Source organism: Maniola hyperantus, chromosome 19, assembly GCF_902806685.2.
Source record: "Maniola hyperantus chromosome 19, iAphHyp1.2, whole genome shotgun sequence".
Classification (NCBI taxonomy): Eukaryota; Metazoa; Arthropoda; class Insecta; order Lepidoptera; family Nymphalidae; genus Maniola; species Maniola hyperantus.
In genome coordinates this window covers 9,042,906-9,068,222 of record NC_048554.1, presented here as the reverse complement: position 1 = coordinate 9,068,222, position 25,317 = coordinate 9,042,906, and the positions used below count along the sequence as shown (strand labels likewise).

General features: G+C 37.6%; 2 protein-coding genes across 2 annotated transcripts; both read right to left on the bottom strand.

Annotated features, from left to right (window-relative positions):
* Window positions 1-145: 145 nt before the first annotated feature.
* On the bottom strand, window positions 146-3,382 carry LOC117991074 (putative neuropeptide precursor protein). Its single transcript, XM_034978619.2, has 5 exons — window positions 3,176-3,382; window positions 2,164-2,289; window positions 1,587-1,824; window positions 1,350-1,499; window positions 146-1,271 (listed from the first exon to the last, which is right to left on the bottom strand). The coding sequence occupies exons 1-5, from the start codon at window positions 3,249-3,251 to the stop codon at window positions 755-757; spliced, it is 1,107 nt and encodes a 368-aa protein (XP_034834510.1). The 5' UTR covers window positions 3,252-3,382; the 3' UTR covers window positions 146-754.
* Window positions 3,383-6,276: 2,894 nt separating this feature from the next.
* LOC117991163 (peptidyl-prolyl cis-trans isomerase-like 4) lies at window positions 6,277-10,934 on the bottom strand. Its single transcript, XM_034978718.2, has one exon. The coding sequence runs from the start codon at window positions 10,793-10,795 to the stop codon at window positions 7,961-7,963; it is 2,835 nt and encodes a 944-aa protein (XP_034834609.1). The 5' UTR covers window positions 10,796-10,934; the 3' UTR covers window positions 6,277-7,960.
* Window positions 10,935-25,317: the final 14,383 nt, after the last annotated feature.

Here is a 25,317-nt window from a genome sequence, read left to right as displayed (position 1 = left end):
GCGCAATAGCAATTAGATACTGTTGTTCTTGATGATTTAAATAAAATGGAGTGTCCATTATTTTTCTTTCAGGTGATAAAGATTTCTTACTTACCTCATCAATTAATATAGGAACCTACTAGAAAAGAAACAACTTCTATAATCGTGTAATGCTAATTTAATACAGCAAGTTTATATACCATTTGGCATTTACATTTATAAGGTCTAAGTCTAGGCGTTTCGTAAGATAAAATGTGAAGTTTCACTTCACTATACAATACATAAGTAGGTAAGTAGTAATATTAAATGTATTTCAAATACAAGAAGTAGGATGAAACTATATATTTATTAGATATGCGGAAAACAGAGGTAGAAAAGTACATGTTTTGTAATAATCAAGTAAAGAGTAGAAAAGTTAAAAAAATTACATTAGGTACTTACATAAGTCCTAGGTACCTAGTACAATCGAATGTATTTTTTAATCTTAGGCCTTATATTTTTATTAAAACAAATTATAAATACGAACAATTAACTCTATTTCCTAAACTATTTAGACTATATCCTAACACTGCGAAATAAATGCTAGACAATCTCTTGCTCCAATCTTTTTATGTAGGTATCCATCCGTGAACTAACGGACAAGGGGGTGTGCGTATTCAGCCGAATTTACTATTAAGTAGTGAAATATTTGGAACATCGGGTGAGTCTGATACTATTTTCTGTCTTACAGATTGTTTTATTGACAGTGGACACTAATAATTTTCGAGCAACTGCTTTAAAGTATCAGTCGGCGATAGACAGGGAGGTCTTGTTCTTGAACGCGAGGTGCCGAACGTAAAAGTTCTGCTAGAGTATACAGATCGTCCCGAGGTCGGTAATTATTCTGGTGCATATCGGAACGTTTTCGGGCAACCATAAAACGTTTCACTTTATTCATGTACATTCTTTTACGGCGGGCCTCTACTTGTGCTAATTCATTGGGGTCTATTTGATAAATATCAGATAATCCATGACCTAAGCCCATTCGATTTTGTTCTGAGAAATATGAATGCCTTGGAAAATCTCTTTCACGAGGTCCTAGCACGGCTGGTTCATTGTACCATACGTCTCCATTCTCATCTACTTCGGGCTGATCTTCATCTAGAGTATTAACGTGACCGTAATAGCGATCTGCCCATTGATTGGCGTTCCATTCCTGCTTTCTGCGTTCCTGAGCTTCCCATAAATTTAAAAGAGCTCTGACGTCAGCTGCACTTAAACCGGAGTCACGTTTACGGCGTTCTGAGATAGGCCTGAATGAAAAACATAGAAGTTAAAAAGTTCTCTGATAAATTATTATACTAATGCCACAACGCGAATAGTTAAGTTACCTGAAATTCTTTTTATTGCTTCCGGAATTTTTTGTGGCAGTTTTAGCGGAGGCAGCTGCTCCACCTACTTTTGTCCCACTACCACGTTTTCGGCGATTAGAATCATGTTCCTGTATTGCTGAATCAATTGGCAACGGCGCGTCATTGGCCCTGTGAATTTTAATATTATTAAAATCTTAAAAGTCTACTCTCCCTAATGAAAGTTTTAAAAAACCTGTTACATTTTGAAAAACTTACTTAAGATTCTTCTTTCCTGATCCATTTTTAGTCGCCACCTTTGTAGCGGCGCCAGCTCCACCTACTTTGGTACCGCTACCACGCTTCCGACGTCGAGAATCATAGCCCGCTGATAAACCTTCCATTGCTGGTGGTTCAGCATACAGCTCTGGCCTCATTATTAAATTATCGAGCTCTCCGGTGGCCTGAGGCGAATCATACCGCTGCTCTACGGTTTGATCATACCCTTCCGAATTACCTATAAAGAAACATTCATCAACATCATCATCATCAACCAATAGACGTCCACTGCTGGACATAGGCCTCTTGTAGGGACTTCCACACGCCACGGTCTTGCGCCGCCTGGACCAGCGCCTCCCTGCAACTCGTCTGATGTCATCCGTCCACCTAGTGGGGAGTCTTCCAACGCTGCGTCTTCCGGTGCGAGGTCGCCCAAAGAAACATTATATTAAAGAAACTGCTGTAAAAGGACCATTTAATTGTTTGAATACAACGTATTTATCCCAATGAAACGCCCGCGAGTCTAATAAGAGAAGACATTGTTATTGACACTGTTTGAGTGATCATCATTACCTACCTTCTTCACTCAATGCAAGAGGATATGGTTCCAGGTCATTTTTGTCACTTTTGTTCAAAAATAATGATTGTGTGTCATCTTTTGTTTGGTCCCAGTTCTCTGGAAGTTCTGCCAATGGACCGCCATCTAAAAGTTTATTGTAGGCTTAAAATAATAGTGTCAGGTATTAATTTATGAATAAAATGCTCTTGCAGCCTTGTGAATAATATCGTCAATGAAGTAACAAAACAATCGTCTAGTTGGGTCTGGCCATCAATTTTAGTTAGAGATAAGTATTTAAATGATCTAAGAAAAATTACTAGAAATACTGTGTTTTGCAAAATGAGAAAGATAATAATATAAATCAAAGTGCTCTTTTCCACTCGAAGTTTTTGTCAAAATCCCAACATGATGGTCAAGAGGCGTCGTATTTCTTGATCTACCAAATTATAAAAAAGAATCATTAATAATCAAGTAATTATTAATAGTTTTGATATGTGGCTAATTCCGTTGTACACAATCTTCAAACTAAACTAAAACCCTTTCATAATGTTGCTTGCGGAAACTGATAGCACTAGATTTAGACCTGTTAATTTAGTTTAGTTTAGAGATTGTGTACAAGAGAATCGGCCCCATACCTATATTATAGATGGTATAATAATATAATAGTATGGAAATAAAGAAATAATAGAAACGCGAGTGGCCTTCAATAATAATAATTATTAATTCAATAAAACCAACAGCGATAGCCAGGAGATTCGTACCTACTAGTAAAATTTTTTTATAATAAAAAGAATTGAATTTTCCGCAAAAATGTAAAAATTAATGTTTCTTCATTGAAGACAGTACAAATATCAGGTTTATGAAGTTCAAAAGGTCATAGTTGAACTGAAAGAAAGAACTACGCAGCTATATAACGCGCACCGGAGCCACCTGTTGTTAAATATAGAACGTCCCGACCCTCCGCCTAATCAATACTACGCATCAAAACAGAAAAAGCAAGCCCTATTTGCTATTGATAAAGATAAATTACCTTTAGAGTTCGTTGAAGACTCTGCGCTGGTCACGACCAAGACCGCGATGAACGCGGCTAACGAAGTGGTTAACATATTTACCGGTAATATTAGCTTAAGATGAAGTAAACGGCAAAAAGGTCCGTAAAGCGACAGTAGGGTCCGCACTCAGAGGACGAGTGCTGTGGACCGGGTCGAACTGGAGAGAAAAGCAGAGTTGCTGTCAATACATTCGCGACATGCGCAATGGCCTGAGCAGGGACGTATTCGACAAGCATCAGGTAAATGGGTAGATATTATAAATTGTGAGAAAGAATATCTTGGAAATAAAAATGGAAATTGGAATAAACAACAACACAATTTCATGAAGATAAGATACCTAGGTACTAGATGATGTCCCGACTTCGTCCCCGTGAATTTAGATTTTTGTAAATAGGTACCATGTGAGCTTTTAAGTATTTCTTAGTATAAAAAGTAGCCTTTGTTACTCTCCACGGTCTGGTAACTATATCATCCAGGCACAAAATCACGTCGATCCGTTGCTCTGCAAGATCAATACAGAAGTAATAAGTATAGTTATCTTGACGAAAGGCACGTGGATAGTTTGCATCTCAGAAATGGAATAAGAAGTGCTTTGTATCCATGTATCACAGAAAATCAGTAAGTTTCCTCAGGGTAGGTATTTTAAAATCTTATCCACGCGGATTTTGCGAACAGTCCTACCCTGGTTTCATGACGTCTATGTCTACCAGTGTAGATACCTACTAGGCGTTCCTTGAAACATTTTTGTACTTGGTTGGCTAAAGAATGAAAGAGCTTACCTATTAGGACTGCTCTATCGATAATAAATACTTAATTCATTTTTTATTGAAATTTCAAATTATTAGCAGCTTATCCTTATTTAGTTTCATAGTAAAACGCAATATAAAATTGCGTAAACTTTTCTCCGGAATTTACCTGCTGCCAATCCGCACTGGGTCAGCATGGCAGACTGTTGGCTTAAACCCTTCTCCTTCTGAGAGGAGACCCGTGTAGGCTGGCGATGGGTTGATTGTGATGATTATGATAATTTTTAAGTAGGTACCGACCCAAAAAAATAAGCTTGCTGGAGCACGTTTACTTAAGTAGGTAATTACTGACTGAGCGAAGCGGGGACTGAGCCTACTTGAGTGAAATTGCACTTGTCCGTCCGTCCGCCTGTACTAGCCTTATAAATTCTGATTCTTCTTCTTCTTCTTCTGGTGCCTCTCCATTACTGAAGGTCAGCAGTCAGTTTTTTAAACTTCTCCCTGTCCATGGCTAGGCGGAATAGTTCTCAGACTGTTTTTATGCCAGTCCACTCCCTGATGTTACGTAGCCATGACTTCTTTCTTCTTCCCACCCCTCTTTTCCCAGCTATTTTACCCATCATGATTGTCTGCAGCATTCGGTACCTATCGTGTCGCAAAATATGGCCCAGGTACGAGATCTTACGCTGCTTGATGGTTTTAATTAACTTGGTCTTTTTCTGCATCCGGGCAAGAACCTCAGCGTTGGATACTTTAGCCGTCCAGCTTATGCGGAGCATCCTGCGATACGTCCACATTTCGAAGGCTTCGATCTTTTTCCGCAAGTCCTCCACTAGGGTCCATGCCTCGCAACCATATAGAACTAAGGGCCAAATGTAGCATTGTAGGAGTCTGATACGGAGTTTTAGAGAAAGTTGGCGACCACAAAGAACTTTCTTCATCTTCATAGAAGATGTGCGAGCAATTTCAATGCGAACCCGGATGTGAGTGTCACTTTTCCACGAGTCTGTTAGCCATGACCCAAGATATTTGTATTTGTCAACTCTCTCCAAGATGTTATGTCCGATTTGTATTTGTGACGGCAACTGTGGCTTCCTTGAAACAACTATATACCTACTTTATAACTTCTGATTACTGAACATAATTATTTCAAATTTAAACATAATATGTAAACTGATGGCCTTCAGCCGAACATTGCATAAAATATATAAAAGGCGTTATTTCAGGGGGGCTCTCATATGAAATGGGGGGCTTTGAAGTGGAAATTGAATTCGACGCTCTGCGGCTATACATACCTACTTATTAGAAACTGAAACTTGTGTACCTATAATTTACGTTACCTATATCATGTACTGGAACAACAAATACTAAAATTAAATAGGTAAACAATTTATAAAAAACGAAATTATTTCATTTTTAAAGTATCTATCTGGGAGAGTCAGTTCAGGGCGAACCACTAGGTAGTTTATTAAATAAACCGATGCGTTGATTCTGCAAGATTATTTTTTGCAACATACCTAATAATAAAAAATTAGAGTTGTTACTTTGGTCTGTATCTAAAGGTATACAATAAAATGTAACGAGTGCCATTCTCGCCACTTTAATTCTTATACAAAAGCTAAGTGACCCAATAGAATGATCTCGCCGGGCGGCGAGTCGTCGACATCCTGTTATCACTGTTATCAGGTGATGACCATTTGAAACTTTGACATGTTTTATGGTTTCCTTTTACTTTACAAACCAAATTTGGAATCCTACTATGATTAAAATAAGATAATATTTACCTACTTAGTCTTTGATATAATATAGGTAGTAGGTACCTAATCAAAGTACCTACCTACTGAATACACAAACATACAAAATGTAGCGATATTACATTCACAAATAGTTTGTATGGTGTACCCAAAGACTACAGTGTATAAAGGGAGGGTACCTACCCATTCTAAAATTCGAAAGTACTTGAATTCCGGTCAGTAGGCTGACTGGAAATCAAGAAAGGGAAGAGGAACCAACCGCTATTCACCGATATCCACCGATTCATTGTCCGGGCGACTACTCTAGTCTAGTGAGTCTAGACTATAGATATTATAGGTTCCATAATCTAAGTATAAGTCCCGCAAATTGCTATTATTCACCATGTTTCATTAACATCGAAATGACGTCATTTTGACGTCAGCCGAAATAAAAATATACCATCAGCTCTAAACTTCAGTCTAGTGCTGATGTCACTAAAATGGCGGCCACGCGCCTTAGCAATTATCCTATACTGCTATCGAGTAAAAGCATAGAATTAATAGACAGGTACAGACTGAAATCAAAACTAAAAATTCATTTGAATATCAATTTAATAGCCTGGTTATTGATATACAAAAACTTAGGGGCCTACACACTATCTAATATCTTAAAATAATTAAGTTTTGTAAAAACCCCTACATTATTTTACTGCATTTCAAATTTATTAAAATAAAAAATAGCAAAATACTTTACATTGTAACTACATACAAATATTGTACTAGTCTAAAATGTCCAGAATTATATTATGAGAACCCCCAATGCTGGGCTAAATTAATTTTGGCTCTACCTACTTTAAATCAATAGTTAGATCATAAAATGTGATGTTGGATCTTCATTTTTATGAATAGAATATGTTGATTTTATTATTATTATTTTGTATGTTGATTGAAATGCAACATATAAAATAATAATAATAAAATCAACATAATATTCTATTCATAAAAATATTATACGTGCAGAATTGAGAATCTTTTCTAGGGTTGCGTACCCGAAGGATGCCAATGGGACCCTATTACTAAGACTCCACTGTCTGTCCGTCTTTCTGTCAACGGGCTGTACCTCGTGAACCATGATAGTTAAGTAGAGACCTGAAATTTTCACAGAATGTGTATTTCTATTGCCATTATCACTATATCAACAATTAATACTAAAGATCTTAAGTGAAGTGAAGAGTATGTTCAGTTGACCAGTCAAGATACCTAACGTTATTTTTTACACATCGTCTATTAAGAATCCAACTGGTCTACTGAACACATCTCTCCACTCCACTTAAGGGAAAACCAGCCAAATCTGGTGGAATTAAAATTTTGAAAGGAGGAAATTTTCCTTGAGTATCCTACAAATGCATTAAGGATATGGACAAAACTCCAATAGGATCTTTAAAAAACGTAAATAAACGCCAAGTCGTGGTAATATGCAAGTATTGTTAAAAAGTGAATACTTAGAAGCCTATTGTGAGGATCTGTATAGGGGTTTATTTTTAATCTAAAAATAAGATTGGGTATGGGTATACTATTAACATTCTTGACCAAAAATACATGCTAGACTTAATTCTATTATTTCATTACATAAACAGGCAATTTCATTAAGTTTATTATTAATAGCAAAAAATTAATTTAAGTTTACAACATAATTATATAACCACAACACAATATTGATTATATTTTACATGCATTTTTTTCCATAAACAATGTATTAAGTACCACTAGTACTTCTTTCATTTTTAGGGTTCCCTACCCCAAGGATGCCAAGAGGACCTTGTTACTAAGCCTCCACTGTTCTTCCGTCTGTCTGTCTGTCAACAGGCTATACCTTGTAAACTGTAGCATGTAGCAAGCTGTGTAAAGAGTGGAAATTTTCACAGAATGTGTATATCTATTGCCACTATTACAAGTAAATATAATGAAGATTTCAAAATGACCATGAAAAAATAAAAATTAAAGTAATAATCTTAATATGTTGTATGTGTGAGTCGAACTCACACTTGGCTGATTTTTTTGTAGGATCAAAGAAATACCATAAAATAATGAGGCATTTAAATAATTCAGCTCATCTTTCATTGCTGACTATGTCATGATCATTGTTCTGTTTTTCATTCATTAGAATTCAATGAATGAATCTTTTCGTCATTATATTAATATAAAATCACTATTGACAGTATGTATATTAATATTTAATATACACAAGAGTACAAAATTAAACACATATAAATAAAAACAGATCCTATAACTTTGTTTTAGGTTTTTTGATTGGCAGTTTCACATTTTTCTTAACACGCTTTTTCTTTTTATTTTCACTATCTGAACTTGAGCTCGATTCACTACTACTGTCTGAACTGCTCGAAGAACTACTCGAACTGCTGGTACTGCTGCTTGATGTAGAAGGCTTCCTCTTCTTTCTCCTCAACTTCTTTTTATTATTGTCACTATCGCTCGAAGAACTAGATTCACTACTTGATGAACTAGACTCTGATGAATCATCAGATGATGTGGATGGTTTTCTTCTCTTTCTGGAAGCAGAACTTCCCTTTGTAGTTGGTTTCTTACTGGAAATCATTTTGCTATTCTTTTGTTTTGAATTCTTATTTTTTTTACCTACAATTACAGGGGAAGGTGTTTTTGGATCTAGATCTTGCCTCTGTTTATCTTTTTTGCTTTCCCTGCTTCTTTCTCTATCTTTCTTTTCATAATTATGCCTGCTCTCTCTATTCGTTTGCCGGCTGTTACTAGAGTTTCGATCGTTTCTTCTCTCATCACTACTGTCTTTATATTCTGATTTATCCTGATTTCTCCTAGTGGGTGACTTAGACTTATATGATTTGCTCTTATCATGTTCTATTTCTCTAGTATGTTTTACTCTTTCACTTTTACTCACTTTATCATGAGAGTGATTTGTTTTTGATCTGCTTCTACTTCTTTCTCTGTAGTCATTTTTATCTATTTTCATTTTCTCTTTCTCGTCTCTTTGCTGCCTATCATTTCTGTGTTGACTGTCCCGTTCTGTATCATCCTTATTTAGCCTGTCCCTTTCCTTCTTTTCTCTATTGTCTCTATTCCGCATATCTCTTTCCCTTTTATCTCTGTGTTGTTTATCCAGGTTGTAAACATCTTTGTATGGTCTGTTTCTATCTGTTAGATGATGCCTATCTTTTTTAATATCATATTCAGATTGTCCATCTTTTTCTATACTATATTGCCTACCCATTTCTCTGTCATCAATATTTTGCCTGTCTCTTTCTCTATCATCTTTTTTTTGCTGTCTGTTCATTTCTCTGTCATTTCCTTGTTGCCTTTCTGTTCCTCTATCATCTCTATTTGATATGTCCTTTTCCCTATTTTGTATTTCTTTATCTCTATCATCTCTATGTTGTCTTTTCAGGTCATTAACACCTTTATATTGTCTGTCTCTATCTGTTAGACAGTACCTATCTTTTTTCTTAGCATCTCTATTTTGACTGTCTATTAGGATATCATCCCTATTTTGTTTGTCAGTTTTTTTATCACCTCTGTTTTCCCTGTCCACTTCCTTATATTCTTTATTTTGTCGGTTTCTTTCTTTCTCGTTTCTAGGCTCCCTATCTTTTTCACTATCATTTCTATCTTTCCTGTCTTTTTCTCTATCATCTTTATGTTGCATGCTCATTTCTCTGTCACTGCTGTTTTTCTTTTCTACTTCTGTATATTGCATGTCCCTTTTAACATCATCTTTATTATACCTGTCCCTTTCTCTACTTCGTTTATCCTTTTCTCTATCACCTCTAATTTGCATGTCTGTCTCTTTATCATCTTTATTCCGTCTAGCTCTTTCTTTTACATGTTTATGCTGACGTTTATCTTGTTCCCTTTCATCTATATTTGGTCTGTCCCGTTCTCTATAATCTTGATGTTGTCTATTCTTCTCAATGTCACCTCTATACTGTCTATCACTATCATTTCTACTAGTATTCCTTTTACCATTGCTTTGGCTGTCTCTTTCATCAATTAAATCTTTTTTTTCTTCTCTATATCTACCCCTTCTCTTGTCTTCATCCCTTGATATATTTTTAGGTTCCTCATCAAAATATTGTACTCCTCTCCCTTTACCAAGCCATCTCATTTTGGAAACAGATTGTGAAAAGTCAACATGGATACGCCTGTCATCAATCAGCACATTATCCATCTTAAAATATGCATCTTCACAGGATTTTTTGTTCTCAAACTCAATAAATGCATATTGAAGGGAATTACCTGTTTTTTTGTCTCTTATAACTTCACAACTGACAATCTTACCAAAGCGACTAAATATAATTTCTAAATCCTCATCAGTTGTGACAGGGTTAAGTTTACAAACAAATAACACGTTTTCTGGTGGAGCAATATCAGCATCGGGTAAGTCACCTACAATCTCTAATATTGTAGCCCGAGCTTTGGCCTCTTTCTCTTCAATCATTTCCTGTATTTCAGCTGCACTTTTTCCTTGAGTTTCATCTATTTCTTCATCAGGAGCAATTCTACCGCCTTTCAGACGTTCTGGGTTAGGCGAAGGTGACCTTGATGGAGCTCTCAATCCAGGTGGATCATTGAAAGGATCTTCCAGTACAACAGTGTGGGTTATTCTTACATCTCGGTAAGGACGGTGAGATTCATCACAGATCACTTCATTTAGTTTAGTTAATACTTCATGCCCTTCAGTGACTTCACCAATGACACAATGCGTTCCATCTAGCGAGTCCAAATCTGGTGCCAGAGTTATGAAGAACTGAGATCCAACCATCATATCATCAGTACATACCATTGATAGTAAACCAGCGCCTGTGTGGCGAATTTTGGGTCTTTTCTCTCCAGAGAAAAATCGCTTGTCTGGCCCCTCTAAAATTCCCCATATTGACTGTCCACCGGAACCTTCCCCAGTGGGATCACCAGTTTGAGCGATGAATCCGCTGCGTATAGTATGAAACAAGTTGAAATTGTAATATTTCATCTTGCAAAGCTTCAAAAAGTTCAAACATGTTACAGGACGCTGGTCCAGATACAGGTCCACTGTAATATCACCGAGTGTTGTTTCTATCACAACAGCCATTTTGTCAAGTGTTAAATTATCACCATATTACTGAATAGCTAATTTAAATTGAGAAGTTTTTCTAATAAATTAATTCTGATAAGCTTAACTACGTTGACACATAATTTCTAACCTAAACATTTTTACCACAGACCTGAGACCAGTAATATTTTGCCGTTTTAACGGTGGTTTGCATTAAATTCTTAAATTAGAAGTCTATGGTTCAGTGTTTCCATTTATGATTAAAGTTTTACCCTAGTTTATGTAGGATGACAACGTAAAATATCTTAATTTTTTTGCTATAACTATTGATTACTAGCTGCCCCGGCGAACTTCGTAGGTACCGCCTTAAAGTAAATTCTTTTTCAGGATTTTTTCTCTTCGTAAGAACCATCTCCGTACTTCAAGGAATATTATGAAAAAAGAATTTGTGAAATCGGTTCAGCTGTTCTCGAGATTTGCGATCAGCAACATATTCAGCGATTCATTACAAGTTTTTTTGTATGATCTAATACAAAAACAGCATGTATAATACGTGACAGGTCGAGATGGCAATTGTGGTATGAGGCGGGGGGACGCCTCGTACACCCGCACGTTACCCACGCTAGCCCACCAATTCCAATTTCATCCTTATCGGTAATAGCACAATTTAATATGCTGAACCAAAATTATTACAGATCGCATAATATAAACAAACATAGAAAATCACTTTTTTCCTGGCTTTGGGTTTTAGCTCTTTTGAACTTATCTTATCGTTAGCCCTAAAAATGGGCGGAATCCCTAAAGGTAGATACACTGATGGTTAGAGCATCTTAGACCTTTATTACCATTTTAATACTCTATCTACGATCTTAGAGCATAGAGTAGAAGCAAAATTATATGGAAGCGCCACACGCTTGTGACGTGCTTGTAACAAAACAGCAAGGATTGGCAAGCGTGTTAATGGGTGTTTGCTAAAGATGGGCGTTATTGGCTATTTATGTCAACGGTTAATCAACAGTTATTTAGTTTCAATACCGATATTGATAACCGCTGCCGAATATCGGTATCAGAGTTGTGTTTCAACTAATTTAATATGCGCAACGCGCAGCGGTTTCCGTAGTTATAACTAAGCTAGCTGCCGTATCAATACCGTCTGTATAGCTAGCGCGCGCATATTCACTAAAATAAAACCAATTTTACTTTCATGAATATCGTAAAGTAATCACAACCTTAAGTTCATAGCAGCAAAGTTTAATTTGATCATTGACATAGGTCAAACTATAGTGGACGCCTGCACGAATAGTTTGCCACAGTCCAGTTAACCAAAAACATTTCACGAAGATTGATAAACCAAAGAGGACCTTATCTCTATTACTCTAAGGCTAACTGTATTAAGATTGATAGATCAAAGTGTAATGGACAAGTACTTGTACAGTTAAGCCTTAGCGTAATAGAGATAAGGTCGGCTTTGGTTTACCAAGTTCTTAGTTACTAAGCCGGTAGCCAATAACCGCTCCTTCTCAGCTTTCAGTGAAAGAAAGAAAGAGAAGGCATAATTATTGCGTTTCTAGTTACCAAAAAACCAAACAATGCATTGTCAGTTGCCAGTTGGCAGCGTTGCGTTGTCAGGTGGTTCGTCATAGATGTTAACTGAAAACCGTTGTTAGCTACGACAATAACGCTACGGTAGGTATCTAATATGGACTATGGAGTTATTGGTCTGTGGTGTAGAGGTAATGTGCCCGCTCCGTAGACTGAGTAAAAAATCTACACAAAGGAACGTTTGCTTTCTCATTCACACAAAAAAGAGAGCACAGATAAAGATACTAATGAGATAAATAGAGACGCAGCTAACCTATTTTTTGTCCCTTATCGTGTACCTAACCAATTTTTTTAAGGACTACAACTTTAGTTGCAAAACAAACTTTGAGAATTCGTGGCGTCATTGTATTTCTCATTAGTTATTTACTTGTTTTTACATGAACAACGTTTAATACAAATGTTACCTATTCATCGGCTAATACAAATATTGACTACTAATTAATGGTAATTGTCGTGTTATTCATCGTTACGTCGTGCTATCGCTATCTCACACGCGGTTACACAGTACTTTCGTTTAGCTTTTTTAATCAGTCTACGGCCCGCTCCAAGGCTTAAAAAGGCTAGAACCCAGAGCTGTAAAACCAGTAAAAAAAAGTGCCTGCTCCATGGCTCCACCATCTATTGACGTCTTTTATAAACTTATCTTTGTCAAGCCGTGCTCGCGTGGCATCACAAGCGATTTTTAATTTGCCATTTTTTAATGTTCGATCTGAAGTTGCACTCCTATGGCAAACACTAGACATGTGTCCGCTATAGCTAAACTTAACTGAAAACCGCTGCCGTACCTATAGCGTACCTATTCTTTTTATTTAAACAAAACTGCGCCATCTATTATATCTCCTTAAAACTATCAAGTTGTCGAACTGCGAACATTTTGTCATCTAGTTTTATACAGTATAATTGATAGCGGGCGCTTTTGTATAAAAATACAAAAATAATAATTTATATTTTTATCGGACAAATTGAGCACGAGTTGGACTCACACATGAAGGGTCCCATCGTACAACTTTAACACTTTTAAATTTGTTGGGATGCAACACAAATTCACAGCTTTCTGATTTATTCCTTTACTTGTGCTAATAGACATTGCTACCTGCCAAAATTCTTGATTCTAGTACCTACCTTGGTGGACGGGAAGTAGGTAGGTATCTACCTACCCTATAGATTTTGACTCCCCCGAATTCACATACACGACAGACAGACATACAACGAAGTGATCCTATAAGGGTCCCGTGATAGGAGGCCGCGACGTCTTAATCACTAATAGGCTATATTCACCACTTATACTCGTACTCGTAGATACATACCTTATACCTACTTTGTTAACAAAGTAGGTATAAGGTATGTATCTATGCGACAGGTTGCGATGGCATTCGGGGTATGAGGCGGGGTGACGCCCCGCACATCCGCACGTCACTCGCGCTCGCCCGCACCGGGTTAGCACGGGGGCTGTGCGGGTGTGCGGGGTGTTCCCTCACCGATGGTTATCTCGATCTGTTTTGTACTATAGGTAGATGTCTTGGATTTGGATGAGTAGATTTACATAATATAGGTAATATTTTTTATCCGAAAGCTCCAACAAATAACTTTCAAAGGTAGGTAGGTAGGTACTGTATGTTGTAACTTGTAGCATCGAAATATTACATATTCGCGGATACCATCTAGTGTGCTTATAAAATATTAAGCTCTCATAGAAATTTCCAATATCAAGGTGTCGGTCGCAGCCTATGCAATTGGCTGTATACTCACGTTTCTAGAAAATCTAATAAAGACCGTTTCCACCCTCTTTCCGCTCTCGCCCCTAATAAAGTGAGTATTGAAAATTTACCAACCATTCTTCGAGGAATATAAGGTTAGTCTAGCATGGATGATGGTCTCACCTAAATCCGGAAAGTTTCAAAGTAGGTAACCTGCACCTTTAGTCTATTTTTTTTATTTTAAGGTTGAATGTAAGGCTACATACTTAATATTACCTATTTTCCATACTTTTGCATTATAATGCGGAAGTGTGTTTGACTGTCTGCTAGCTTTTCCATCCGCTTAACCGATTTTGACGAAATTTAGTACAGAGGTAGCCTTGCATTCCGGGAAAGGACTACTTTTTTCCCGGAATATTCCCAGAAATTATGACGCGGGCATTATCTAGTAGGTAGATATTATATAAAAAGAAAATTCTTGACTCACTGACTGGCTCAAAAACGCCAAGCCCAAACCGTTGGTTGGACCTAGAAAGCTGAAATTTTGTTCAGAGGTTCTATGGGATGAGTAATTTTTTTTAAAATTCGCGCACGGTCGCCAGTTTCTCATTAATGAGAAAGCACACTTACAGTAGTCGGCAAGCAGTATTGCATCGACCTTTAGAATGAGATTTCGGCTTTGTAGAGCGTCGTCTCTGTCACTTATACCTATGTGACGTTTTTTCGGTCTCAACGACAGAGACAACGCTCTACAAAACCGTTATCTCTTTCTAAAGGTCGATGTACAATATTTTCTGCAGCGTACTGTACCCAAGTTTGTATTTACTAGAAGTTGTTACACTAGGGCCTCTGCTATCCTACTTATAATTAAAGTGGTCTAACAAAAAATTTTTGAACAAAATAAGTCCACAAATTCACGGCATTCGCGGGGTAGTTTCCACCCCGTGACAATATAAACAGCGCCAGCAATCGCCAGTGTAAATGTTTGCTGGCTTAGCCGGCACTATTATCTAGCTCTATCTATCTATGCAGGTAGTTCTATGTACAGTCCGCGACAGGTTGAGGTGGCAATCGGGGTATGAGGCGGGGGGATGCCCCGCGCACCCGTATGATACCCGCGCTCGCCCACACCGGGTTAGGAATTTTTTCTTTTTTCTTTCTTTCTTTTTTTTCGGAATTATGTGCGTCGTTAAATATCTATTGCTTGATATAACGGTGAAGGAAAATATTGTGAGGAAACCTGCATGCCTGAGAGTTCTCTATAATGATCCCAAACATGTGTGAAGTCTGCCAATCCACATAAGCCAGCGTGGCTGACTATGGCCTATACTGTTCACATTCCGAGAGGAGACCTTTGCTCTGTTGTGTGGGGATGGGTTGATTATGATGAAGATCGCAGTTAATAAGAGCTAACTTTTAACGAAATAAATGGGAAACAACACAAATAAGTAGGTAGGTAGGTACGAGTATTATAAACGTGCGGGGTGCTATGATAGGTGTTCATACAACAAAATACGGGATAAGGCGTCAGATTAGATTTCGACAGGCGACAAGCGACAAGCGAGCGGTGTCACAAACACTTCCCCTCTTGATACAAGACTTGCTCGTAACTACATCAAGCTTATATCATATACCTACCTACCTACACGCTATTCCTTCTTACTGATTACCAAAATCGTGTGAAATAGGGGTTTGAAATTTGGGTAGTCCAAGCGGACGAAGTCTCAATCATAAGCAAGAACTATATTACTTTAAGCGATTTAGCCAGTCAGTTCCTTGTCGCGTGGAAAACCATTAGAGGTATGGCCCGCTTACATCTTAGACTGCAACCTCACGTACCACTAGTGTCAAACATTTTATTAATGTTAGTGTTTCGACCTAAACGTTGCCGCGTCAGAAGAGCAGAAAACGTCGCACGCGTCGGTCATTTCAGCCACGAAGTACCGTGGACGGTACCTAAAGTTATAAATTCTTGTACTTAGTTTGTTTGTATGAAAATACCAACAAACTAGAACTATATGGTCTCGATGAGGTTTTAGATTTTTATACTTTTAATCCATACTGATATTATAAATGCGAAAGTGTCTGTCTATCTGTCTGCTAGCTTTTCACGGCCCAACAGTTTAACCGATTTTGATGAAATTTGGTACAGAATTAGCTTACATCCCGGGGCAGGACATAGGCTACTTTGATCCCGGGAAAATAAACAGTTCCCACGGGATTTTTAGAAACCTAAATCAACGCGGATGAAGTTGCAGGCATCATCTAGTTAAGATATAAAAAAATAATTCTTTGTATACTATTGGCTTCCTATTAAATAAAAAACTATAAGAAAAAAATACTGTCATTATATCACGAACGCCCGTAAAACTCGTCTGGGGCTGCCAATTTCCCCAGCCATTTCCCCTCAATTTTTTCAATACGCGTTCGAGATCATTTAACATTTTTATGTGTAATCTTGCTTGGTGGCGATAAGACAAGGATTTCTCGCGCTGCCGTTTATTTTATCGGCGACGCTTTACGGCGAGTCTGAGGAGATTAAATGTAAAGAGGGAAGCCTATAATATTATAAGCCTCAGTAGCCCAACGGTAAAAAGGCAGACATCTGTTATGAAAAGAAAAAGGTTTGTATCAAGTAGGCCTTTTCTGTGCCACTATAGTATATTTGCAACGCCTGTCCGGCAAATAATCCGGCAAGAACCCATACAGTTCGTGCAGCATATCCCTACGGGGAACTGGGGTTCTATTCTATAATATAAAAAACCTTGGGGGCCCCCACTTTTTTGGATGTAACATCTATCGGATCTGATCGGAAAATGTAGCCTTTGTCACCCAGACCATAACAACGAATTAATTGACACCTCATTCATCAATATCGGCTTACAATATTACCTATAGTGTACGTTAGTACTATTATATTTTCTGTGCTATAGTTACGAATGTATGCTTGTAACTATAGCACAGAAGATACATACATACATAACTATATCACAGAAGATACATACATAGACTGCTAAAATCATAACCCTTCCTTTTGGCTTTGCCGAAGTCGGGTAAAAAGACTGATTGACATCGTAGGCTTGTTCGTAGCGCGTAGCTTCGTAGCATGTTTCTTAGGAAAGTCTATAATATTTATAATTTATCAAAAAAATTATCATTGAAAATCATTATTATTATTAAAATAATCATTATTATATTATTATATTATCTTCTAGTTTCTTAACTAAATCTGTATACCTATTACATTTTTGTTTCTTCAACTTTATGAACGCATGTAGGTACCATTAGACCTTCAACTTTGTATTTTTTTTAATTTATATTATTACTCCGTTTCAAAGAATTCCATTTTTAAGAAATTAATTTCCATTGAAATTTTAAGTCCATAGAAATATTTTAGCGTTTAAACTACCGTGAGTGATTTCCATTATAAATACTATCTGTCCCGGCTTACTCACGTGTGTAGTCGACGTTAGCCCGACTAGTTTCGAACCCATACGGGGTCCTTTTTCAAGGGAGTGAGTCAAAACCGCGGCGCGGGCGCGGACGGACTCCCTTGAAAAAGGACCCCGTATGGGTTCGAAACTAGTCGGGCTAACGTCGACTACACACGTGAGTAAGCCGGGACAGATAGTATCCATAGAAATACTTACAACCAGTCTATTTTTATAAAGAATCGCATAAAACAACAACTCTATGACGCAAAAGGAGCATCAAAATGCTTCTTTTTCTAAATTATGCAACATTTGTATGGAAATACCACCATCACCCCTCCTCTTTAAAAATACATCCCATGTTATTTGTTGCGTTGGTTTGACGCGCTCTCGCGATTTGATTGCTTTTTCATGTAGATCGTAATACATACTTACTACGGCAGTAGGCGACTACGAGAGTCCCTAGATTTTAAACCCTCTACAAAGTTGACGGGTACCTATTACAATTTTATCGCACTTTAAAAGAAAATGCATTTTAAAAAACACTGCCGAGTCACTGATTGACTCATCAACGCTCAATATAACTCCTGGACCTAAAAAGCTGAATTTTGTGGTTTCTGATTTTTAAAAACCTAAATCCACGCGGACGAAATCGCGGATGCCAGCTAGTAAATTATAATTAATGTATTTCGTTAAAAATCAGAAGGTGTACACCACTTTACCAGCTCTCACATTAAAGAAATGGTGGTATAAATAAAAAAAAAGTGTCATGTCGGGGCGGTCGGTGGGCCGATTGGCTTCGATTATTGCCCCGCGGAGACTAATATACCTTTCTTTCGCAAATGTTTTTGGGAAATGTTATTTTTTTGGATGTCGCAGATGGCGTCTGGTCCACGTGAAATTGCCGGCTATATTACCAGCCGTCAACTAAAATAGATAAGTGTAAAAAGCAAATTATGACGTCATATTTACAGTGGGTAACAACAAACACTATTTAGTGGAATGTGTTCGTAACGAGGCGGAGAGTTTTAGACGATTTCCCATGCTTCGCCAGATTGGCGGCTGTAACAGCGCCCTATCCCATCCTCTGTTGGATTAGGCTAGGGCTCTGTTACAGCTGTACAAGGAGGCCTTACGAAACTAGGTAATTTAATAAGTGTAGATGCCTTAAGGAGTAACATGTTCCAAAAGGAGATTGTAAAAAAAGAACAAACACGTACTGTACACCTTTTGAATGTAAGTAAATACTATACTAGTCTATTGGTACGATATGCAACATACAACGCACGCACTTTGAGGACTGACGAGAAGGTCATCGAGCTGGAAGAAGCTGTGATGGGTTATACCTAATAATAATTATTTCATTGTATTTTCTATTGTCATTCTTTTCACGAATTTTTTTTTAGAGAGAACAAGACCAGAGAAGAGCAAACGCTAGTTAAATAAAATAATACTTACTGTTGACTTAATAGTCCAAAACCATCAACTATTTAAGAACTGGTTAACAGAAAACTTTATACGGTATAGGCAGAGTGAACTAGAGTGAGTGAACTCTCGGTTTGATCCTGAATCGACGATACGTCAAATATTAGGCTATGGTGTGCTATGGTGTCGTAAAATGAAAGAAAAAGGGCTTCTACTGCTACCTGCGTCAAATTTACTAATATTTGACGCCTGCAAGTGACGTCGAAGCCTCGTGAACTGTTGTATAGGTAAGAGGAAAAGCTGCAATAGGAAAGGCATTCCGCACCAGTGGTAGATGCATCCGACTATTCGTAAGTACTTGTAAAAGTTTATTCGAATAAAAAAGATTTTTATTTATTTATTTAATAGGCGCAATAGCCTCATGCATCCAAAGGAAAACTGATACCTTTTTGTGTTTTGATAATTGAAATAAATAATGCCAGTAGGTAAGTATAATGACTCACTTGCTTAGCTGCGCTGACGTCACCTTCAACTAAAATCGACGAAATATGGCTTGCCTGCATTTTACTTAAAAGATAGCAGTATTGAAGTTTCTCAGACGGCTCAGTTGGGAGCAAGTAAGTGGGGTCACTCCAGTTAAGTAGATTCTTAGTGGGGCACGTGTCAGACAGCAGGTGCGTTCCGGAATATCGTTTGGAATTGTGATTGAAATTGCGCCTTTTCCGGGGTCAATTTTTAGGGGACAATGATATGTATTGTCCGTTTTATACATGTGGAAGTGGAGAGATCGGGATGTATGTAATTGGACATCTCTACCATGGTCCTAGGTTTAGATATATTTTGAAAATATACTATTAGCAAAATCTCAGTTCACTAATGGCTCACTTTAAGAATTTGTTGCACTGGTCAGACAATTATAAGCACGTCTCAATACTTACTATAGGTATAGCTCGTAGTACGGGCTATTCAGATGTCTGTATAAAATGTATAGAACAAAGTCGAAATTCGCGTTTTCCTGTGTACCTATTTGCTTAGGTATAACCTTGACTTGCTTGAGGTGCTGGAATGGCGACCTCGCAGCGGAAGACGCAGCGTTGGAAGACCCCCCACTAGGTGGACGGACGACATCAGACGAGTCGCAGGGAGCCGCTGGATCCAAGCGGCGCAAGACCATGGCGTGTGGAAGTCCCTACAAGAGACCTATGTCCAGCAGTGGACGTCTATTGGTTGATGATGATGATGAACCTTGACTTCTAAATGAATTTCAAGCGACTCTCATGATGACATAATTTACAGAACACAATATTTTGACGGGAAAGGTTTAGTAGGTCTATTTTATTCACATTCAGTCTCAAAAGTAAGTTTACGGGTAGGATGTACCCGTGCGTAAACGGAGCAAGCCAGTTAGTTTGAAGTTGAACCTAATAGCTGTATGAAGTAAGTACCTAGGCCACTCTGTGGGAACCATAGCCACACTGCATCTGTTTTGTCTGACCAGCAGGCCGATTCAGAACCCTTCGATAACATACCGTGTCGATACGATTTGGTATCGATCTCGTATCGAAATTTTTTTGTCGTGCAATTCAGAACGTTCGATAGAAGGATACGATTCGATGTCGATTACGGTACCGTTATCGATAAAATACATTGCAATTACATGAGCATTTACAAAGTATGCTATTTTACCAAAATTTTACTTGTTTTTAAATTCATGTAAAGCATAAATAAATTACTTTTAATCATCTTGAAGGCAACTAAAGTCATCATTTAAAATGATAACCTAATAAGTTATTGATTTCAAAAGAACAATCGAAATATAGTTACTACTAAAGTTTAAGTTTTTATTAAAGCTATCCTCGTAAATACCACACAGATGTCAAACATCTGTCAATCAATTTTAGTTTGAATGAAATTTATTGTAAATTTTTTCGGGCGGTTTTTAGAGTTCCGTACCCGAAGGGTGCCAACGGGATTTTGTTACTCCATAGTCCGTCCGTCTATCTGTCAGCGGTCTGTATAATAGGTAGAGAGTTGAATTTTTCATGGATGTGTATTTCTATTGCCACTATACAACAAATAATAAAAATTTCAAAATGGTCGCCATGAAAATTAAAAATAAATAAAAACTCTTGTACGATGGGACGGAAGTTCCGTACCATTCCACGGAACCCTTCGTGTGCGAGTCTCACTCGCACTCTACCGATTTTTTTATAGTCTTCATTAATTCATCTTCTTAGAGTTCCTTAAAGTTCTGGCCCCGAACATTTTTTTACGAAATAACAGTATCTAACGTGGTACGTAGGTGAACAACGGGATATCCGATGCACTGTAGCTTTCGATAAGTAATCATCCAAAATTATCGGACGTTCGGATAATCTTATTCGATTAAGTTGTTGTGAATAGCGTTTGATAGTCGTAATCGTACGATATCTACGTATGTTCGATTCGGTTTCGGTTTCGACAACTTTACTGTCGATACGGTTATTCTGAATTGAAAATACATCTTATCGTACGACAACTTACCGAATCGATCGATAATTAAGTATGTTATCGAAGTGTTCTGAATCGGCCTGCTGAAGTATCTCAATTTTCAGTTGTGTACAACGAATCTAATTATAAGTACTAATAAATGTAAACCCAGAATCCTAATACAGATTATAAAGGAGATGTTTCGAGAATGTATGGGTCTGAGGCCAAATCTTGTACAGTACTGTATACCTACTGAAAAATAGGTAAGATACCTTAAAATAAAATTTCAAAGCAACATTTGCTTAGAAATGGGTTTGTTTGCCGGTACATAAACAAGAATTTACGCATCTGAATTGCAACACAGAACAAAATCCATCATGGCGGTATGGTTCTTTTCGTCTTTTCTTTCTAGTTTATGTAGATATCAGTAATCAGACGTCATTATTGAGAATCCATGAAATTATTAATTTAAAATTATTTTTGTAGCACTAAACTATACATTCAAACTAATTATTTGTAATTTCTCCGGGATAAAGGGATTTTCCTCAATTTTTTAAGAAAGCGTTACATACGCTTGCATGTACTTATGTGGCACAATAATTTTAAACATCTACTTTTAAATATTGTTAAGGTAGTGCTGATTAACCTCAAAGATGAATGTGAATGCATGCTAATAACCGTATCTCAAGATAAAGTACAGCTGCACAATCTAATATAAGAACCGAGGCAAAAAGTAAACACCGCGCCGTTTCAGCAGATATTAAAGGCATATCTCTCTATTATGAGCGGGAAGTTCTGTAATTTAAGGGCGCTCAATGCCGGCATATGGCGAGCAGCGGAAGGGTTCTAGCTAGGGCCGTGCCTATATTATTATCGATATCGAAAATTCATACCTAATTTTTCAAGACATTGTCATTGTATTTGATGGAAGAAGGATGGTGTCGATATCAACGCAAATAAAATAGAAAACATAGAAACATATTTTTTTAAATATTATATTATCGAGTAGACTCTACATTGGCATTGTAGGCGGAAAGTTTTAAAACGAGTAACGGAAAGTTTCAGACAGATACATATCGATTTGATATTGATAAAATCAGATTTTCTAAGGCTCATCAATGCGAAAGTGTGCTTGTTTGTTGATTCATTGGTTTGTCCTTTAATCATGTCGCAACAGATCAACGGATCGACGTGTTTTTTGCAAGGGTATAGTTAAAAACCTGGAGAGTGACACAGGCTACTTTTTAATTTATACGATGATGCAGTCTAGGTTGGAAGGGGTTGATACACGGCATCGTACCGGAACTCTAAATCGCTTGGCGGCACGGCTACTTGTAGGGTGGTAGTTCTAGTCACGGCTTAAGCCTCCCAATAGACTAGACAATTTAGAAATTATAAATTCCCAAATTGCCCCTGCTGATAATCGAACCCGGAACCTCTCACTTACCTATAAAACCACAGTCACAGTTTACGACAGCTATTATAAAACTTGTAACAAAACCTCGAGGCTTCACCTATACTCGCACTTAGTAGGCGTCAATTAATGTAGGCAATTAAACGATTAGGTATGTGACACGGGCCGTCTCGTGGCAGCGTGACAAAGAGTTTTAAAAACTATAATATTGTTAAATCTTTGATTTCACACCTGAGTTGAGTTGTGCTCAAATACCTAATATTTGACAGATATGTCGATTAAGGATCAAACCGAGAGTTCACTCTCTTTAGTTCACTCAGACAAAACGTACTACTGCACCAGGGAGGTCGTCAAACGTTTTATCGACGGGTACGTGGCACGCCACTATTCGTTCATTCCTCAGGCACAGCTGCAGCACGGCACAACGCTCGATTATACCTAGCTCGGTGAACTTGCTAACACGCACTTATTGAACTACTATTTGTATTATTATTTATATTGTTGTTATTTTACTAATATAATATTGTGTTTAATGTTCTATGAGAGGATACTTTACTTACCTATCTAAATATATAAAAGACATCGATGTATAAAAGATAGCTATTATGACGTAGGCATAGGAAAATTCAACCCCTAAGGGGACGACATAGGGGTTTGAAATATGTGTAGTCCACGCGGACAAAGTTGCGAGTATAAGCTAGTTTAATTATAATAAAACTTTGTTACTTACACTACTTATACTTATTTAACGTCCTTCCAATATTACTTGACACATTGCTTTATTTTCGGCCTGGAAATAGTCAGTAAGTATAATGTAAGTACTTACTATTTCATAACGCTGTTATCAAATGTCCAGAGTACCTACGCGACAGGTCGAGATGGTAATCGGGGAGGGAATGCCCCGCACACCTGCACAGCCCCCGTGTTAACCCGGGTGTGCAGGGCATCCCCCCACCTCATACCCCGATTGTCATCTCGACCTGTCGCAAACTAAACCTACCTACGCTACGACCTTCAAAATAATCGTTATTATCAACATAAACGCAGAACCTAAATTGATTCCATGTGTACATTAAACATCCCTTTACGAACGTAGTAAGGTACCAACATCACTGAATAAATAACTTGACACTTGTTTGCAAATAAACAATTTAAAATGTCAAGAAGAGGGAAGGGCACGAGCACGAGCCAACCCTTTTCCTTCACCTTCCTGACATTATGTTTTCTGACAACCAATTTTAAACCTGTTTGCTGTTTCCCTATTTCCCTACCTTTGTAATCGTTTCATGATTTCTGATATAAGTCCCGCAAATTGCTATTGCGCTGAAACCATGTCTCATTAACATCGTAAGGTAAGTATACCTACCTTTTTTTTTTTTTTTTCGCTTAGGAGGGGAAAATCCTCATGGACATAGTGCCGGACTCCTACCGACTAAAAAACCCCTCCTTTCTCTAAGCAGTAATGTTCCCGCCTTGTTGGCCTACCATTACTGCCGCAGACTAACTCATCTTCCTCCTCTTTCGTCTTTCTCCTTACTTTCCATTATACCTTCCATGTATTTCTGAACTATCTGCCACTTCTTTTTCTCTTCCAGCATTGTGCTTATGAGGCTCTCCACTCCAAACTCTCCTCCCAGCTCGGCTACGAACTAAACAAGCAGGTAAGTATACCTACCTGCTTGTTTAGTTAGTAAACCTGGTGTTTGATTCCCGGTTGACTTGACAATATTTACCATCTTTATTAAATATATAAATATCTGAGCCTTAAGTGACCGACTAACTATGGAATATTATAATGAATGGTGGTATTTACCTATGGTTATTTTATCATCTGGTGATAGAAGGGCTGGCTCATTTTATACGCAAAAGATCAAGCTGGCTGTTCAGCGCTGGAATGCAGCCAGTATTCTTGGCACCATTCCATGTGGGCTTTAATTTGTGCACTTAATTAGTTAAGGTTAGATTTAAGTTTCTTGTAACATTTTCAATAAAAAAAATAAAATTCTGACCCCTAGGTATTATTATTAGATTAACGTATGTATTGATAGGGGTTGTTATCGCATTCAACAACCGCAATAACAGACATCAACAAATTAAATATACTATAATTTGTGACATTAACTATAATTCCACCACAAATCCGTCCAAAATTCATACAATATTAAGCAACAAAAGCAACACGTCGCAACTTGAGACTTGATAGTGACCTCAAAATGGTCGTTATTGTGAGGTTATAGTGACCCGCAACTTGTGAGGGTGTGAGCGCGGTGGTATATCAAAATAAGGCTACCATTATTTACGATGTAACTCGGATAAATCCCTGAACTCAAATTATCAATGATGCAAACAGGTGACTACAATTTGGTAGGTATTAATTCGGTTATGCTACGAGTATCTTCTTTCTCTGAGTTCTTACATAAAATCTTTTTTTTACTGAGTTCTTACGTTACAAAAGGAACCTATCCCAGCGTTTAGGCTGTGCGTTGATAGATCAGTCAGTCAAGATGTCTTTTTTTATAAAGA